The sequence below is a fragment of the Arachis duranensis genome, chromosome 5, assembly GCF_000817695.3.
Source record: "Arachis duranensis cultivar V14167 chromosome 5, aradu.V14167.gnm2.J7QH, whole genome shotgun sequence".
NCBI classification, from domain to species: domain Eukaryota; kingdom Viridiplantae; phylum Streptophyta; class Magnoliopsida; order Fabales; family Fabaceae; genus Arachis; species Arachis duranensis.
In genome coordinates this window covers 12,235,628-12,253,276 of record NC_029776.3, presented here as the reverse complement: position 1 = coordinate 12,253,276, position 17,649 = coordinate 12,235,628, and the positions used below count along the sequence as shown (strand labels likewise).

Sequence of the window (17,649 nt, the reverse complement as noted above, 5' to 3'; positions counted from 1 at the left end):
AATATAATACAAAATATAACAAGTTATATTATTAACTTTTTGAAAATAGATTAATTTAAAGTTTTAAACTATATAATGCCATATTTAAAACCAACATAGATTGAAATTTAATTAAAATTTTTAAGTGGTGTTGATATATACTTAGTTGGAAGTAATACCAAGGTATAGCAGACTGACAAAGAATTTTGATTAATAAATTTATTATTTAGTTCGAAAATCAATTTAAAATTATTAAAGTATAATAAAAGGAACTATATTTATCTATATTTGATGCTTAAATTTGTTGACTTGCATATCCTAAATGCAAGTTCCCCCCACCCTCTACGGAATATAAATGGCATGAGATGCATTCAAATCCTTCCAAATCATGGAAAAAACGTTGTTCAACGACCCTTAAGATTGAGGAACAAATACAAATAACAGCTAGTTAATTAAACTTTTTTAGCCTATTCCCCTTTTCTTTTTTAACTATAAATTTAAAAAAGATATAAAAATCTTGGATAATTTTTTTGGGGATCAATCATTAATGATAGCGCTATAGTTAAACTAGCTATTTTCTCAATATAAGCCACTTTTGATCAAAAGTAGACATAGTAAAAAATCAAATACACAGTGTATATAAATATTTAAAAAAAAAATCTTAGATGATTACTGATTTATTTTATTGTTATACAAAAGAATACATTATAATATTAGATTGGAGTGGTAAATAAATCGTGGATGGATTGATTAAATTTCGTTCTCCAGCTAAATCTTAGCTAGGTGGGTTTAGCACTTTAGCTTCACACTTTGTTGCAGGTCAAAATATATTTAATTATTTAATAATTAATTAAAATATTAGTTAGAACTATAAAAGGGAACACAATAAAGCTCACAGATTTTCCCGCAATATTGCTTGGATTTTCCCGGGAAAACTGTGAAGAGGAAACAGCTCACAACCCAAACCCCAAAAGGAAGAGGAAGAAGAAGAAGAAGTGGTTCGATTCCACCATCTTCCCTTCCTCAATGGACCATTCGAATACTGTTCCTCCTTCTCCATCTTCTTCTTCTTCTCCTTCTTCTTCTTTTTCCTCTCATCGCGTGGAGCGAATGATAAACTCGAACCACTACAAGTCCCCTTCGAGAACAATCTGCTCCGACAGGTTCATACCCCCTTACTCTTCCCTCCTCCGCACGGCGCTATTCGGACCCGATGCACCGCTCACGCCCGATAAGACCAGCCACAACATTTTTCGTTACAAGACGGAGACTCGCCAGTCCATGCACTCTCTCTCCCCCTTCATCCACAATGACGACGTAGTTTCCACTGTTAATCATACCCCTGTTAAGCCTCCCAGGAAAATTCCCCGTTCACCATACAAGGTCGGTTTTTTATTATTACTTTTGGGGGTTTTGGGAATTCTTGAAAATTGTAATGCTAATACTGGTGGTTTGTGTGTGTTTGTTGTGGCAGGTTCTGGATGCGCCTGCGTTGCAAGATGATTTTTATTTGAACCTCGTGGATTGGTCTTCGCTCAATGTTTTGGCTGTTGGTCTTGGTAACTGCGTTTATTTGTGGAATGCTTGTAGCAGCAAGGTGAATTGACTTCTACCTCATTATTCAAAGTTTTTTACTATTTCTGTTTTCTAAAATGTAAATCTTCCTTTGTCATAAGTATTTCACCTTTTGGATATGATATGGCTCATGGGAGATGCTCAACTTCAGAACTTTATCTAGTTTTTATCTAGCTGGTGTTCTAATGGCAAGTTGAAATTTTTGTTGTTGTATTCATTTTTTGTTTCATCATATGTTTATAATGTTGCAGGTAACTAAATTGTGTGACTTGGGGAATGATGATTGCGTTTGTTCTGTTGGGTGGGCTCAGCGCGGTACACTCCTTGCTGTTGGAACTAATAGTGGTCAAGTTCAGGTAACAAAATTGCATCAACTACAATCACAGTTATACGTTCTTTTTCCTTCAACCTAGGCTACCTGTGTCTTATTGATATTCGAAGCAATTTGAGGGCAAGTTATTTGTGTGGAAAGGTTTTCTGAGTTTCTTGCTTATCCCCTTGGTAATTAGTGGCTCAAATTTCTATTTAGGTTATAGATAACATGTGATAAAATTTTGCAAAGAGTATCTAATATAAAAACATGAGTGTATTTAGTACTGTAATGCATGATGTAATGTTGGCTCCCGTTGCAAATAGTATAGCTGTGAGCTGTGGGGTACGGATTTTCCGCACCACAATTACAGTTACAAGGTATCAGTTATTTTCTTGTACTTTAATATAACGCGACAAAATATCGTCATTAATTATTAAGGGTATCATTTTTGTGAAGAGTCTCTTTTTATTATTGCTTTGAACTTTCTTAAAATCTATTTTGTTTGAAGTTTACTTTACATCCATATCGTGCTACTCCTATGTTTTTCAACAACCAAAGGTGTGAATTCTTTTTATAATTCCTTAGAAAGGACTGAATAGGAATGGCTATAGCATTTGGTGGCATGTCCTAACATTATAAGCATTAAGGGTTATTAATGTTCCAAATGAATTTTGTTAAGCACTCCTAATGCAAGGAAGAAAGAAAAATGGCAAAAACCAGGCAGCATTGCTAGACGTCAATGATATTGATGGTGTATTTTGTTTTGATCATTGAAAAAAGAATTTTAAGTAAATAATATGAGCTTGTTAGAGGGGATCAGAAACCATGGAAGAGCTGTCAGTAGATGAACTAAGCCTTGTAAAGGAGCTTAATTCTGTAATATTAGCTTTAAAAAGAAAATGAGTACAAAACCGTAAGCATCCAACAGTTTTGGCTGAGTTAAGAAGAACTGAATAAAAATGATCTATTTGTCATTAAAGAGTATGATACAATGGTAAATGATTGTACATATAGCTGTGCTGCTATTCATGCAATAAGATTTTGTATCTTGGTCATTATTAATACCTAATGCAATTAAAACTAAATATTGTAGAGGAGAACCCACTCTTAAAACTAGCATGCTTACCTGAGCCTTGTTCTGTTCTCTGCATTCCGTTATGCACATGTGTGTTTTTAATGTTGCTAACCACTCATGAATTGGCCAATGGCTCTAATTATTCTCCATGTAGATTTGGGATGCATCTCAATGCAAGATGATAAGAACTATGGAAGGTCATCGTTTACGAGTTGGGGCCTTGGCCTGGAGTTCATCTCTTTTATCTTCTGGTGGCAAGGATAAAAATATTTATCAAAGAGATATACGTGCACAAGATGATTTTGTCAGTAAACTGTCCGGGCACAAGTCAGAGGTGAGTCCTGTTTTCATTTTCAAACCAATCGACTACCTATTGTGTATGGAATTCAGCCTGACTTCTTTTTTTTTGTTCTCCCCCCTTTTTTGGGGTTTCAAAGGTTTGTGGACTGAAGTGGTCTTATGATAACCGTGAGTTAGCATCTGGAGGAAATGATAACAGAGTATGTACTTGCAAGCTTCATCAACTTTCTAGCTCTGTGTTACTCCTTTGATTTTCATGCACTGGTACACTAGTAATTTCCTTTATATGTTTTCAGTTGCTTGTTTGGAATCAACACTCAACTCAACCCGTCCTGAAGTACTGTGAACACACGGCAGCTGTTAAAGCAATAGCGTGGTCTCCTCATGTTCATGGACTCCTTGCATCTGGAGGAGGAACTGCAGATCGATGTATTCGTTTCTGGAATACAACCACAAACTCACACTTAAGCTGTATGGACACTGGAAGTCAGGTAAAAGTACTTGTCCAGAATCACTTTCATAATATCTAGTTGACTTTGTTTTAAATTTTTTTCATCTACTGCATGGCTGATTATTGGGTGGAAGCACTATGAAAAATACATGTCTCATGTTGAAGGGTATTTCTGGAAACTCAAACTATGAATGGATCACAAGTTACCAAGTCAAACCCAACTCTATGGAAAGTGAAATTAATTAATCATCAATAGAATTGAAGACTGAATGATTAATCATCAATGAAATGTTAATAGAGGGGAGGGATCATCAATTGTGTAACATGGTGACATTCATAGCATCAACTTTCATATACCGAGCAAAGGATAAAGACGATTCTTACCCCTTCCTTTCTTTTATTCTTTTCTATGACAAACATAATAATGTTTGACTTTACATATGTCAGGTTTGCAATCTTGCCTGGTCTAAGAATGTTAATGAACTGGTAAGCACACATGGCTACTCCCAGAACCAGATAATAGTTTGGAGATACCCCACCATGTCTAAGGTACAAGAAATACCTGCTATGATATAACAGAATTATCTTCATTTCTTTCTAACAAAAGAAAACTAATTCAAACATATTTTGCCGTTTTTGTTTGGTCCTTGTTATTCAGCTCGCAACTCTTACAGGCCATACTTATAGAGTTCTCTATCTTGCCATCTCTCCAGATGGGCAGGTATTTCAGTTGTCTTTCCATCTGTTGCTCTCTCTACGTATTGAGTAGCTTGCAGCTTACTACGAAAGTGAATTTCTATTTTCTTAAATGCACAAATTTTTTGGTTGTGATGACTTTGACGTACTGTTACAGACTATTGTCACTGGTGCTGGAGATGAAACACTTAGGTTTTGGAACGTATTCCCTTCCTTAAAATCACAGGTAAATCATCATTGAAAGATATAGAACAATGCTCCTCTTATATACTTGATTGACCATTTGCTTGAAGATTCAAGCTCCTTCATGCTTGGTTAGTTTGTATGGTGTCATTTTCTCATCATTATTCCCTCAAAAAGTCAATATGGTGATACATCAAATTAACCATAACAGCTGCAGGCTGCAGCATGATTCACTTTCCTTCTTTTTCTCGCTCTTATGGAATGTTATTTTATTTCTAGATTAGGATTTCCAATTGATCTGCATTCTTGGTGGAAATGGCTAATGGAATATTCATTAGTCTCATGTTTATTGTTAGTGCTATGTTGAAGTGACAATAGCCTTCTAATTAACTTCGTTGTTCTACTAGATTGATATATTTCTGTGGCTATTGATGCAGAATACTGAGAGTGAAATTGGAGCATTATCTTTTGGGAGAACAATTATTAGGTGACTCCACTCATATTTCTGACTTGATTCAAACTCTGGATTACTGTGCCGAAAGAAATTTCAGTGGGAATAGCATGGTGGAAAGTTTTGCTAAAATACCGAGTCATCACCATGGTTTTATCTACCAACTGGGGAAGCTCTTCAGGGAGCTATGAAGTTGCAACAAGATTGCTAGTGGTGGAAAATCCATGCCATCGATGGCAAGTCTCGAGCACCTTAGATTTATTTGTACATGTTAAGGGAGGTATAACCAATTTTGTTTCTCCTTCTATGGTTATGTTTTATTCTAATCTATGATGGTGCTTGAGTTTGCTTCTCCCAGCCTTGCAGCTTTCCTTGCCATGTAATGAAACTAACTGCCTTTGTATATAATAATAATAATATGAATCATGGTATCTAGGAAGAATTTGGGTATGCTTACAAAACAAACTGGGGCCGATTTTTTCTCTCGACCCTTGATGAAATAGTCATTATTTTGATCTCGTCTTATAATTAATAGAATTGGAAAAAAAAATGACGCTATAGTGCAAGTGCTGAAGGTAGATATTATATCTTATTCTTATATATTGAAAAAAAATTATTTGAATTCTCTTTAATTTTGTTTGTTCTTTGAAGATAGACATTATATCTGTTTTTTGGTCAGAATAGACATTATATCTTGTAGACTCAGAAAAAGATCTTAGCTAGTTAGTGAAGGCAAGTTCTGGAAGGAACTGGCATTAGCCCGACTTTTAAATGTTGTGGTCCAACACGCCACTTAATGTGATCCAATCACTGTATATGGACATTAGACCCAGCGGACCACACATGACACACCTAATATGTGTCTGAATATTGATTCGTAAATGAGATGCATTTATCATGTGTATTCTGTCCTTGCACTCTTCTCTTTAATGGATTATAAGGAATGTTATGGGCCAATAATTTTGGTATTTTATAATCATTAATTGGCCATCAATAATATTTTTAATAATATGAGATTATATCCAATGATGAGAAATTATTCATTTTTTCTTTAATGATTAAATACTGGTCAGAAAACACAAAAATTGTTGGCCCTAAACTTTTCCTTAGATTATATATACATTACATGCCAATTTTTAAAACTACCTGCTTTATTTGAACTTCAATTTGTTTTTCTAATCAATTGAGCTAATTGTTTTTTAGTAAGTTATAGGATAAACTTTATTGTCATTCAAGGAGCTATAGAGGAATGCAAGTATCAGATAAAAGGAATGGAATCAGATTTTGTGCGTGTCCTTTTTAATTTTGGTCTTACCACAAGTTTTTTCTTTTAGGTTGAATTTAGCACGCAGTTGTACTGTGCTATTGGCTCTGTCGGCAATTTTCATAGGCACCACAAACAGCATGCAACGAACTTACTTTGTATATATAATTATATATAGAAAAAACTTGAAAATCGTCTCCAGGAGCCCAATAGAAGAGCAGAGCCAGACAATACCAATACCAAACGTCCAAACCTGTTAATCTCTCGTTCTTTTGTAAGCCTCGGCCAGAACTCATAATGCAAGAAGAAACCGAACAAACGATAAAATAACAAATATATGAAAACCAAATGGTAATTGGAATATGGTAAATTAAGATACTGACAACCACTGCTATACATACATATAAAAGTCGATAAAATAATCCCTACTGAATCACGCATCATTAATAAATAATTCTTCATATTATACATACATGAACCTTTATGACACAACTTCCATCCATCCACAATTGTAAAAGGAAAAAGAAAAGAAAGTAACATAAAAAATCATAAATAAATTTTGGCTTTGTACATTAATCCAAGTGGGTTTAATCTTTTCAATTCTTTTCCTAAACAAGTATAGAGGGGAAAGATAGATGAATAATTAGCAACCATCAATCCCCACGAATATGACTTTAAGTTTTTGTATATTACAAGTTGTGGGATTGTTGGGTCCCATTCTCAGCACGATAATCATAAGGTTGATATTGGTGACCGAGATTGGGAACCTCTTGAGGCCACGGGATTGAGCTGAGCGTCAAAGGTGGAAAGCAACACTCACAGTCTTGTTGGCATGGCTGTGGTATTGCCACCCCCTCATCTTGACGGTGGTGGTCCTCCTCCCCAATTGATGGTGCGGATGCCTCCTTCAGTGGGCCCCAACACTGCACCTTGTTGAACTCCGGAATGTTTGAATGGAAATATACCCAAACCAAAGCGTCTTGTAGCTCCGGGTAGCTGTTGAATAAATTGCCATCCCCGTGAACAAATGCCTTCAACACCTATTTCCCACACGCAACAACATATTGCAATTACCAAATTCAGATGTGATATTTGATTGACTAGTAACTAGTAGGCAATTTAGGTATTATTTGCCAACAAGCCATCCTATTTTGGGTGTAGACTCACAAATATACACCCAATCCAAGAGTGAATGAGTGCTGTGTCTACCCAAATTAGAAATTACAATGATATTTATGCTGGTAAACAATTATTATTTTTGAGTTGCTTACCACTGGAAGCTCTTTGCAGAAGATGAAGTATCTTAGCCTAGCAAACATATCCAAGAGAAAATGACCTCCACTAATGTGGCAGTGAACGTGGAGAGACATCTTTCCCTTCACCTTCTTCCACTGTGCCACCACTTCATCCCTTTGCAATTTGTTGTACCACCCCTGCAGCTGCAATCCAATCCAATTTCCACGCTTACTTATTTCCCTATAACTGACTTCTTACAACCACTTTAATACTCAACAAATCATAAGATTCAGCTTCTAATATATTAGTACTATTCTTCTACCTGGTTTCAAAATTCCTTGCTTTTTTTTTGTCGAGTGATGGAACATAATAAGCAAACAGGGTGAAATCTTCCCAACAAAGAAACACCTATTTAGGGTAATTTAGGATTTTCATAGAATCAATAAATATGCAATAGTATACTATATTTGGCAAAATTTCTGGCTATATCTATTTATGTTCATACATATATGGCATCCCATTTCCAATCCCAGAATTCAAGAGTACTAAACAATGAATGGATTCGTGGATAAATTTACGATGGAAGGAGAAGTACCTGGGAATTATTGATGGTCTGAGAGATAGCGAGAGTGAGTTTGGCAGTGACATCGCTGTGGGTTAGGGTATATGTCCTTGGAAGGTTTCCCGGGTGTTTATCTTCCTCCACTCCCAAGAACAATACCTTGAGCTTCGAAGCCTCGAAGATCGCTGGCCCGAACAACCTTGCAACCTGATAATCAATCATCATTCCATCCATCACAATTCACAACAAAAGATAAAAAGAAGGAAGGAAGGAAGGAAGAGACATACTGGCACAAGAGCTTGGTTGTTCTTGCTGAATCTCCTCCTGTGAGGAAAAATGGAGATCCGATGGGGTGAAATAGAAGGGGAAAGCTTGGAAGGGAGCACAGGAACTGTGGCGGTTAGAGTACCCATGTTCCCCCTACCTAACTGGCACCAATCTTCTTGGACTCCAAAAAATACGCAAATGAGAAACGATACACTACTACTACTTTAGTATACTCTCTTTGGTCTTGGTCTTGGACCAACGAGTCACTAGAAGTAGGTAGAGGTAGGTAGGTAGGGCTTTGTCTATGGCTGCGACTGCGATTTAGTTTTTTCTTTTCTCTTCTCTTCTCTTCTCTTTTCTTTTTAGCTTATGCTTTTCCTATTCCCATTGCTCTTGGAAACGTAAAGTGTATGTAGATGCGTGTAGTGTGGTTTAATTTGTGAGACTTTAGAGCAACTCCAATGCTAAGAAATAGAGTTTCTCTTCTGACATATGGGGACTCAATTACCATTGGAGTGAAAAGGAAAAGAGGACTCTTCACGGGGATCAAGGTTGAGAGTTCCTCTAAAAAATACTAATCAAATTTAAGTTATTTATTTTAATATTTTATAATATTGAATTATTTTGAATTTATAAATTTAAATAATATTATTAAAAAATAATAATTATTATATTAATTTTAATTACTTAATTAATTAATTAGGTGGGACCACAATAGGGATCAAAGTTAGTTCCTTCTAATGGAGAAGAGAGAGATTCATTGAGTTCCTATTTATTGCTTATGACGCAAAATCTGATGTGGAGTCACTTTTTATGACAAGTGGGCCATAAATAGGGACTGAGATGAATTTCCTACTGGAGATGGTCTCAGGGGCAATGCTAACTGTTGCTTCAACTCGTGGTAGGCTACTGATAGTGATACGCATCGGAAATATGGTTTTGGATTGATTCGGTGGTAGTGCTGTCTCCGCATCAACTAAACACGTTTCTTTGCCAACACAACACACGTGTTCTTCTTCCCTCTCTTCGCCCGATATACATCCTTACTTCTAACTTGGGCAGGCCTCATCACCATTCAAGCCCAATTCAATTCCATATATTTTCTTTGGTTACGACATACAGCCCAATAGTTATAGTAAATAATAAGCCCAGTAGGCCCAATAACTTGTAATGAGAATGAAAGTTGTAGGCAGCAACCCATGACCCAAAAAAAAATGACTTGTAGCAACCCGTGCTACACACGGTACTTCAAAAAAAAAAAAAAAAGAGTTAAGCTTAAGACACAAAATCTCATTTACAAAAGGACTAAAAGAAAAAAAAAATCTTATTTACAAAATATATTTTTTTGTATACCAAAATTTTTTTTCCGCAATCTATATTTTTCTATTTTATCTCGCAATATGTGTTCTACTTCTACAAGTTATAATTAGTAAAATATGTTTCGAGTTAATTTGTAAAACATACGATATTTTGATTAAATATTTACTCATACTAATTTTAATTTAAGAGACTAAATTGGTCTCCTGTAAATAAATTATAAATGGATAAAATGAAGAGAATTAGAGGAAAGAAACGGGAAAACAAGGCTTAGCAAAAAAATAAACGGGGAAAACATTGAGAATCACGTCGAGCACGGAGAGAGAAGCTTTATATTATGTGGATATATATTTTGTCATCACAAATGCGCAATTGGCGTAATTTTCCGTTTACTTACTTCCTCTTTCTGGTTTTGTTTCTTTGTGGAAACATAATAACATAACATAATAGCAAAAAGGCCATCCATCCTCGTTCTTATTCGTATTCGCAGACTTTCACTTGTTCTCTTCCCTTCGCATCGCATCGTATCGTATCAAATCAAATGGCATCGTCATCGCCTTCTTCCCCTTCTTCCCCTTCTGTCCCTACCGACCAACACACCGATCAGCAGGACCAACAACAGCCGCCGCCGCCTCCGCCGCACCCTCAGCCGCAGCAGGAGCAAGTGAAAGAGTGCACACACAGAACAAAGACGATCCAGTTTCTTGGACGCACAACGCCAATCATCCTCCAAAATGACAATGGCCCCTGCCCTCTCCTCGCTATCTGTCAGTCCCCCTCCCCTCTCTCTTAGGGTTTCCACTTCCTTATTTCTTAAGAAATTTAATTCCTCTTATTTTAATCGGCACAGGGATCAGCTCAATTATGTTGTTTCTTTATTGTCGTTATCTTATTCCATAATCATTGACATTATCATTCAAGAACCAGTATCATATTTCGTTGCTTCATGCATCAACTTCGTAATTTTGGATTCTGTTATTAACATTGATGGTTCTTTACCATAATATCAATTATGTTATGGCAAATTAGGAAATAACTCCAGCCATTTGGGATTTTACCGTCACGATGCCCTTTGTGTTTATATAACTGGCTAGAGATATAAGTATGTGCTGCCTAGCTGCGCAAGCAACGATTAGCAGAGTTGGTTCATAATATGTCCCCCTTAGGTCTCTAGCCTTTCACGTTTTATCTTCGTTCTTGGCTTCTTGCTGCATTAATGTACATGTTCTGTTCCATATATGTTAGATTGAGAGTACAGCAAATACCATGGTCTAGAAATGAAATATATTATTTGGGCTAATCTCCTTTTCCATATTCTTATTATTAGAGAAATACTATGTTAGTTTGGCAAGAAATACTGTCTTTGAAACTATTCTCGAATCTTTGATACACTATGCCTTAACTGCTTGCTCTGCCCATGTATCTTAACAGAATTGCCATCTTTGAACTTTCCATTTGACCAATTTCCTTATTATCTTCAGAAATCTTCCATCGAAATTCTTCTCTTTCAGGTTACAGACACTTATAACTACCTCAAGTGAAATTCAAGAAAATAAAATAATTATAAATGATTAAAAGCTTATCCCTGATGTAAGATATGTTCTCTGACCCCTTTGTGTGTAGCCTTGTAGTTGTCATGTCATTGTACAAAAGTTGAAGTCTATTCTCTTCATGTTACCCTTTGCCTTATATATTTATCCTTTTGTTTGTACTACGGTGCTTCCTGGAGACACTAAGATTTGCAATAATCTGAATCTCTCTTAGATGATATTGCAAACCCCATGCACAATGCTTTGCAGTTTAGAGGGGGCTACTTGCTATATTTATGTTACATTTCTTGTTTGAAGATATCATATTTATTGCTTATTGTTTTATATTTTATTACTGCAGGTAATGTTCTTCTGCTAAGAAACAACATAAATTTGAGTCCAGATATTTCTGAAGTCTCACAGGAGAAATTGTTGTCATTGGTTGCAGAGCGATTAATTGATTCCAATAGTAATGTGAATGTAAGATCTTCTTTCGTTTATTTTTGGTGGAATTGGCTATGTTCTTTGTAACTTGAGTTGACAATGTTTTTTTTTATTTTGGCTCTATTCTTTGTAACCTGAGTTGACAACTTTTTAAATTGTTATCTTATAGAACAAAGATGCAGGGTATGTCGAAAACCAACAACAAAACATCGCTGATGCAATTGATTTGCTCCCTAGGCTTGCTACGGGCATTGATGTGAATATAAAATTTAGGAGGTTGGCTATGGTTTTCTCATTGGCAATTGTGTTGCATTCATAATAAATTAATAGTTCTAACAAAAGATTGCATATTAATTGCAGAATAGATGATTTTGAGTTCACCCCAGAGTGTGCCATATTTGATCTGCTGGACATCCCTCTGTATCATGGCTGGATAGTTGATCCTCAGGTATTTTGTTCACCTTCAAACCTTCATGCTCATTCTACCATGATGATATTGTTGTGCTTTTTGGTTTAAATGCATCTATGAAATCTTTTTATTAACACCATCAATTAGTGACATGGAAGTGAATATTTACATTGGTAAGCATTTTGAAGTAGGGTTTATATATCAGATTGCAAAATGACATAGTTCCCTAAAAGTTGAAACTACTATGGTGTGGCATTTTTGTGCCATATCTTAAATTGATCTAGCCCTCATCATTGTTGGCTCTAGCATTTTATTAGCTAGTTGTTAGGAAAGTATGAGACATGAGTTCCATATCAGAAGTATGGGATTCTAGTAGGGGATTTATATGGCTTTGGGGTATTCGACCATGATCAAGAGTTGTTTATCGTAAATTTTAAAATGTGGATGTTCTTTCTTGAATTTGCATCTTAATACTTATCAAAATGTTGCCTTTTTGTGTCTCATTAAGCATGCAAGGTTTATTTCTTACTATTACGACCTTTCTTTTTCCCTTGTAAATCTTGATGTGCTTGTTGACCAGGATTCTGATACTGCAAATGCAATAGGATTGAAATCCTATAATGCTCTTATGGGAGAACTTGTTTCTCTTGAAACATTAAACATGGAAGTTCAACATAAAACTAATCCAGAAGAAGATGGTGTCGATTTTGTTGCTGCAACAACCGCTGCTCTTGGAGTTCCTTCTCCCAGTTTATCAAAAACCAGATCTTTTGACGATCCTCCCAATTCTGTTTCTGATCAGTTACCAAGAAAAGGCGACATTGAAGAAGAGGCAGAATTGTTAAGAGCTTTGAAGCTGTCTGAGGCTGATTCTAAAGTTTCAACAAGCGATCCTGTTGTAGGTCATATAAATGAAGAACCAATTTCTGTCAGTATGGATGAGAATATAGTTGTGGATTGCGGAGATAAGTTAGAAAAGAGCACTGGTGCTGTAAACAGCAACTTCCATGAGCTAGAACCTTCCATATCTGATGGTTTCTCTGCTGCTGGCAAGGACAGAAATGAACAAACATCTTCTATGTCAACTCAGGTAGAAACAGCTAACTCATCTTTAAAGCCAGATACCATTAATGAACTTCATCAGTCAGCTTCAGTGGGACCTACAGAGTCTTTTGCCCAGATTGATGCGATTGAGAAGAACGGTGTTGATGTGTTGGTTCAAAATGAGAATGCAGCTGTTATTTCTTCTGAAAAGTACTCCGGAGGGGGTGTAGAAGTTCATGACGAATCCATTTTTAAGACTATGGGTCCTGAAGTTGCAGGTGAATCTCAAGAACCTGATGCAACAGGATTATCATATGTATCCTCTAACCATATGGATACAGATTCGTCTAGTGTCAGATATAATCAAACTGATGCTTCTGAAGTACTGACTTCAAGTGTTGATGGGAGTGAACCCATATATGAAGGAGAGGAATGTGTATTGGATACAAGAACTGGGAATTTTGAAGATCATGAACCTGTATATGAAGGTGAGGTGGTTCTTGCGGAACAGGCTGACAAAAGCACGTTGCTTGCGCCTGATGTAAGAGCTAAGGATGAAATTACTCCACAACAAGGTTTTTTTTTATCAGAATATCACTTTAAGATAATTTGTATTATTATCTTTAGTAAAAGTTTTTTCTTTTCTTTTTTTCCCCCACCTTAATTTATCCCCCTTTAATGATCAGGAGAACTGATCAAGAGTTTCATGAGGAATACTGCCAGCCAATTGACATTTTATGGGTATGATGACCTCCTCTTGTTGGTTTAAATAATGTAATCCATATTTTTCTCCTCATTGATTATTGAGGAATTTGTCTTTTTAGAATTTACAAATGATAAATTATAATAAATGCTTTTGCAGCCTTTTCTGTTTACAAGATGGTCTCAAAGAACGGGAATTATGTGTTTTTTTCCGAAACAATCATTTCAGCACCATGTTTAAGGTCAGTAAAAAGGCTTGTTTTCCTTTTCCTGACTTAAAGTACCACACCCATCATTGATAAGGGGTGGTGGGAATGGTTGATTCTCTTTCTTGCGTAGTCTGTCTTTACAGTCCTGAAGTTTTCATTAATATTCACAGTTTGAAGGTGAGCTGTATCTTCTAGCTACAGACCAAGGTTACATAAATCAACCTGATCTGGTGTGGGAAAAATTGAATGAGGTAAAACACTATTTATTGATGAATGATCTTTACTCACCCAGGTTACCGTATAATTTTTTAATGATTTTTCCCCTTCATTCTATGCTGATATTGGTGAGAACTGTGTATTGTGTTCATATGTATTCTGAACTTCTTGGTACTGAAAGATCAGTCCAAGTCATATAGGTGCTGTTGTCTTGGATGTGTATTATTCAATTGGAATGACTTTATGTGTCTTCTTACGTATAGTTCCTTTTCTATTGTGATGAACTGATGTCTGATGTTGAGGATGTATTTCTTGCTTTTTCTTCACTATTATGAACAAGTAACAGTAAGGTCATTATTAAATTACGGTAATTAAGATGGTGTTGTACTTTTTTTTCAGGTCAATGGTGATACCATATTTATGACCAGCAACTTTAAGGAATTCAAGGTAGAAAGCCATGAAAATAACACTTGGGATGAGAGTAATGTCATGACCAGCACTGCTGTATGTATTTTTTTTTTTTTTTTTTTTTTTTTTGTAAAAATCATTTTTGGATTGAAAGCTCCTCTTATAGATCATGTCTATAACATTTAAGTTAACCGAATAGTTCAACACATTTTCTATATACATTAACATAAATTTGAAATAAGAACTTCTTGTTGACATTCTTATTGATGTACTTATCTTTTGAAAATAAGTGTTGACGTAAATGATCAAGATTATAAATAGTTATCCTTCAATGGTTGAATTGATAAAAATAAATATTATGAATTAATTGTATATACTATTTGTTCAAAAAAAGTTTAGGCAAATATTTGAATTATATATTTATCACATCATCAAACGAGTCTAACAATCTACTATCTCAGTATTCTCACAATAGTGGAAATATCATTGGATGATAGTGTAAAATTTTTTTTATACCATCAGTATCAAAATTAATCTTATATATGAAGCTATTCAATGGTATGAATTATAAAAGATATAAAATCTAATCTTGTGAACCGAATTCCCATTGATATAAAGACAACTGCTCATATTTCAGGACTATCTTGCCAGTATAGATAGTGCTGCACAGGCGGGCTTAGATATCAAGTAATTTTCTGAACTTACCATTTGCACCATACTTTTAAATTGCTCTCCCTTCCCCTTTCCTTTTTAAATCCAGTTGTAATTTCAATTAAAATTATTCAATATGATATGGTTAATTTTGATTTTACCTGTAATTGTGTGACAGTTCTGATCTGCAATTAGCAATAGCCTTGCAACAACAGGAGTTTGAGCAGCAGCCTCCACGTCATAATACTCAACAATCATCAGTCACTGGTGGCTCCAGACTGATTACAGGTCCACAGGTAAATATTATTTTGCAATTATTGCTGCGATTAATTTATGGTATTATTGTCAACCGATCATTATCTGAAATGATTTGGATATACATCCCTGGTATCTGTTGCCTTCGTACCTCATACTGCAATTGGGTTGATTGATAATTTTGAATTTCAATGGAGATCTTAAATCGATGACAAATGTCTGGATGGTTAATAGGAACATGCATTGATTTGATGACCAGCTCTCTATATAATTGAAATTTAAAAATGGAAGCTTTTGCAAACTTTCTACTAAATGTTATTCACAGGTGGCAAGAAACACGGGGAGGCATTCATCGTCTTCTGGATCTACAACACCCAGAGCAGATGGAAAAGCCAAAGATAAATGTACAGTGATGTGAATTACATAAGCAGGAGTTAATTTTTTGAAGATTTCACTTTGAAATGCGTGCCCTTGATTCCATGTATCTCATTACAACAACTTTATGCCTGGTGTCATGTATGTGATATTAGGTTATGTTTCTAATGTAAATATTGGTAGTATATAGTGTTTACGACCACAGAGGTAGGTCTTGTCTTGTGTATCTTGGAATCCCAACCCTTAACCTCCCTCCACGCTCTATATTAGTTTCTCTACTCTAACCATCCCAACCAAAGTTGCGGTCCCCATTTTATGCTGATTGATTTTGCAGCGCAGCTCAGAGGCTGAGTAGGGAGGAAAAGCCTAGCCCAGCTAATTCTCTTTTTGCCTTTTTAACTTTTAACCTTGTTCTCTCCCTCCTTCGCTAATAATTCATGTAAAGCTACAGAATTTGATATAGATTTTGTTGTCGGCTTGATGGTTAGATATCCATGTTGGATGCGGTGGACTTTGGTACAAAATTTCCTAGGGAACAAAAGATAGATAAAATTTTTTCTGTTAAGTGATTTTTTTATACACCTTTTTGTGGGATGAATCTTTTTTAGCACCCTTTATGTGCTTGTGATGAAAACTCAGCTTAATAGTAATTAAACATTCTGTTTGTGATAGGACTAGGTTTTGTGGCAGAATAGCAAGTGCCAACAGACTTAGCATGCAATACGATTCTTTGAAGGTGTCAAATGTAGCCTAGTGCAGTAGTACGTGCCTTTCTCGTCAAATAAATCTAGAATGTGATAGTAGCTTTCGGTGCTGGTGTTTGTGGGACTAGGGTGTTGTTGAATTTGTCGAATGCCGTATCTCTCCTGTAATTACAATTACAATTTACATCGTCGAGACTCTTTCATATTTGACGTTTCATTTTGTGTTATACATGTTTCCAGAGGTGCTAAGTGGTGGTAATTCACTAATTCGCTAGAAATGATATACGAATTGTTAACTTTTTTTTTTACTTTATTACATAAACGAAATATTACAAGATAGTACTGATTGAATAATTTAAATTAGATTATTATTTATTATATGAAAATTTAAATTGGCGGCATTAAATAAGTATTGACTGCATATCATGTTACTCATTATAGCAGGATAAGGTTTACGATATCATCAATAATATCATTAAAGAGTATAGTTTTGTTGACAAAAACTGAAAATGATAGAAGTGTTGTTTGTTGTGGTGAGGTGAAAGTGATAGGTGAGATCACTGGTCATTGATTTGTACATTGGCAGTTGAGTTTTTGGTTTTATTTATTGTATTTTTTTTCTTCTTAGCAATGCAATTCATTTATTTTATAGTACTATAGTATTTGAATTTAATTAAGGTTTGATTTAATAGTTGGGGGACCACTTATATTGATCGTGTTGGTAATATTGTGGACGCAAGAAATAAATAATGATAGAAGAGGACAGTACTACAGCTGTGATGGTGACGCAGGTCCAGCTGTTACCTCCATAGAAGACCACCACCACTTTTTTCTTGGACACTTATGTTCTCTCGTTCTTCTCATTCTCATTTTCTTCTCCCTTCCATTATGCTTTTGCTCTCTTCCCAGCTCCATCACTTTTACTTTTAGACAAGATTTACCATATACTACTAATACAACATTTTAGTTGAGCTTTTTTACACGGACGAAGAAGAAAGGCCAGGGAGTGGATCCTCTCCAGTGAAAAAAAAAAC

At 35.4% G+C, this 17,649-nt stretch overlaps 3 protein-coding genes across 3 annotated transcripts; 2 read left to right on the top strand and 1 right to left on the bottom strand.

Moving 5' to 3' along the window:
• The first annotated feature begins 896 nt into the window (after positions 1 to 896).
• Positions 897 to 5,529, top strand: LOC107488170 (protein FIZZY-RELATED 2). Its single transcript, XM_016108864.3, has 10 exons — positions 897 to 1,362; positions 1,454 to 1,576; positions 1,806 to 1,910; positions 3,097 to 3,276; positions 3,380 to 3,442; positions 3,539 to 3,733; positions 4,141 to 4,242; positions 4,352 to 4,414; positions 4,547 to 4,615; positions 5,010 to 5,529. The coding sequence occupies exons 1-10, from the start codon at positions 1,006 to 1,008 to the stop codon at positions 5,061 to 5,063; spliced, it is 1,311 nt and encodes a 436-aa protein (XP_015964350.1). The 5' UTR covers positions 897 to 1,005; the 3' UTR covers positions 5,064 to 5,529.
• Positions 5,530 to 6,821: 1,292 nt separating this feature from the next.
• On the bottom strand, positions 6,822 to 8,794 carry LOC107488169 (protein STAY-GREEN, chloroplastic). The gene is made up of 4 exons (XM_021142208.2): positions 8,373 to 8,794; positions 8,119 to 8,292; positions 7,559 to 7,726; positions 6,822 to 7,327 (listed from the first exon to the last, which is right to left on the bottom strand). Exons 1-4 carry the CDS (start codon positions 8,496 to 8,498, stop codon positions 6,977 to 6,979), a joined length of 819 nt encoding a protein of 272 aa, XP_020997867.1. The 5' UTR covers positions 8,499 to 8,794; the 3' UTR covers positions 6,822 to 6,976.
• A 1,234-nt stretch (positions 8,795 to 10,028) lies between these two features.
• LOC107488168 (uncharacterized) lies at positions 10,029 to 16,490 on the top strand. The gene is made up of 12 exons (XM_016108862.3): positions 10,029 to 10,436; positions 11,560 to 11,678; positions 11,812 to 11,918; positions 12,003 to 12,090; positions 12,632 to 13,670; positions 13,782 to 13,836; positions 13,958 to 14,039; positions 14,177 to 14,257; positions 14,622 to 14,726; positions 15,268 to 15,317; positions 15,460 to 15,577; positions 15,862 to 16,490. The coding sequence occupies exons 1-12, from the start codon at positions 10,211 to 10,213 to the stop codon at positions 15,952 to 15,954; spliced, it is 2,163 nt and encodes a 720-aa protein (XP_015964348.1). The 5' UTR covers positions 10,029 to 10,210; the 3' UTR covers positions 15,955 to 16,490.
• The last annotated feature ends 1,159 nt before the right edge of the window (positions 16,491 to 17,649 follow it).

Coding starts and splice junctions, on each gene's coding strand:
- LOC107488170 (XM_016108864.3), top strand. CDS start 1,006: ATGGACCATTCGAATACTGTTCCTCCTTCTCCATCTTCTTCTTCTTCT. Junction 1,363..1,453: donor TTCCCCGTTCACCATACAAG/GTCGGTTTTTTA, acceptor TTGTTGTGGCAG/GTTCTGGATGCGCCTGCGTT. Junction 3,734..4,140: donor GTATGGACACTGGAAGTCAG/GTAAAAGTACTT, acceptor TACATATGTCAG/GTTTGCAATCTTGCCTGGTC.
- LOC107488169 (XM_021142208.2), bottom strand. CDS start 8,498: ATGGGTACTCTAACCGCCACAGTTCCTGTGCTCCCTTCCAAGCTTTCC. Junction 8,293..8,372: donor ACAACCAAGCTCTTGTGCCA/GTATGTCTCTTC, acceptor ATTGATTATCAG/GTTGCAAGGTTGTTCGGGCC. Junction 7,328..7,558: donor TCTGCAAAGAGCTTCCAGTG/GTAAGCAACTCA, acceptor TGTGGGAAATAG/GTGTTGAAGGCATTTGTTCA.
- LOC107488168 (XM_016108862.3), top strand. CDS start 10,211: ATGGCATCGTCATCGCCTTCTTCCCCTTCTTCCCCTTCTGTCCCTACC. Junction 10,437..11,559: donor CTGCCCTCTCCTCGCTATCT/GTCAGTCCCCCT, acceptor TTATTACTGCAG/GTAATGTTCTTCTGCTAAGA. Junction 15,578..15,861: donor GACTGATTACAGGTCCACAG/GTAAATATTATT, acceptor TGTTATTCACAG/GTGGCAAGAAACACGGGGAG.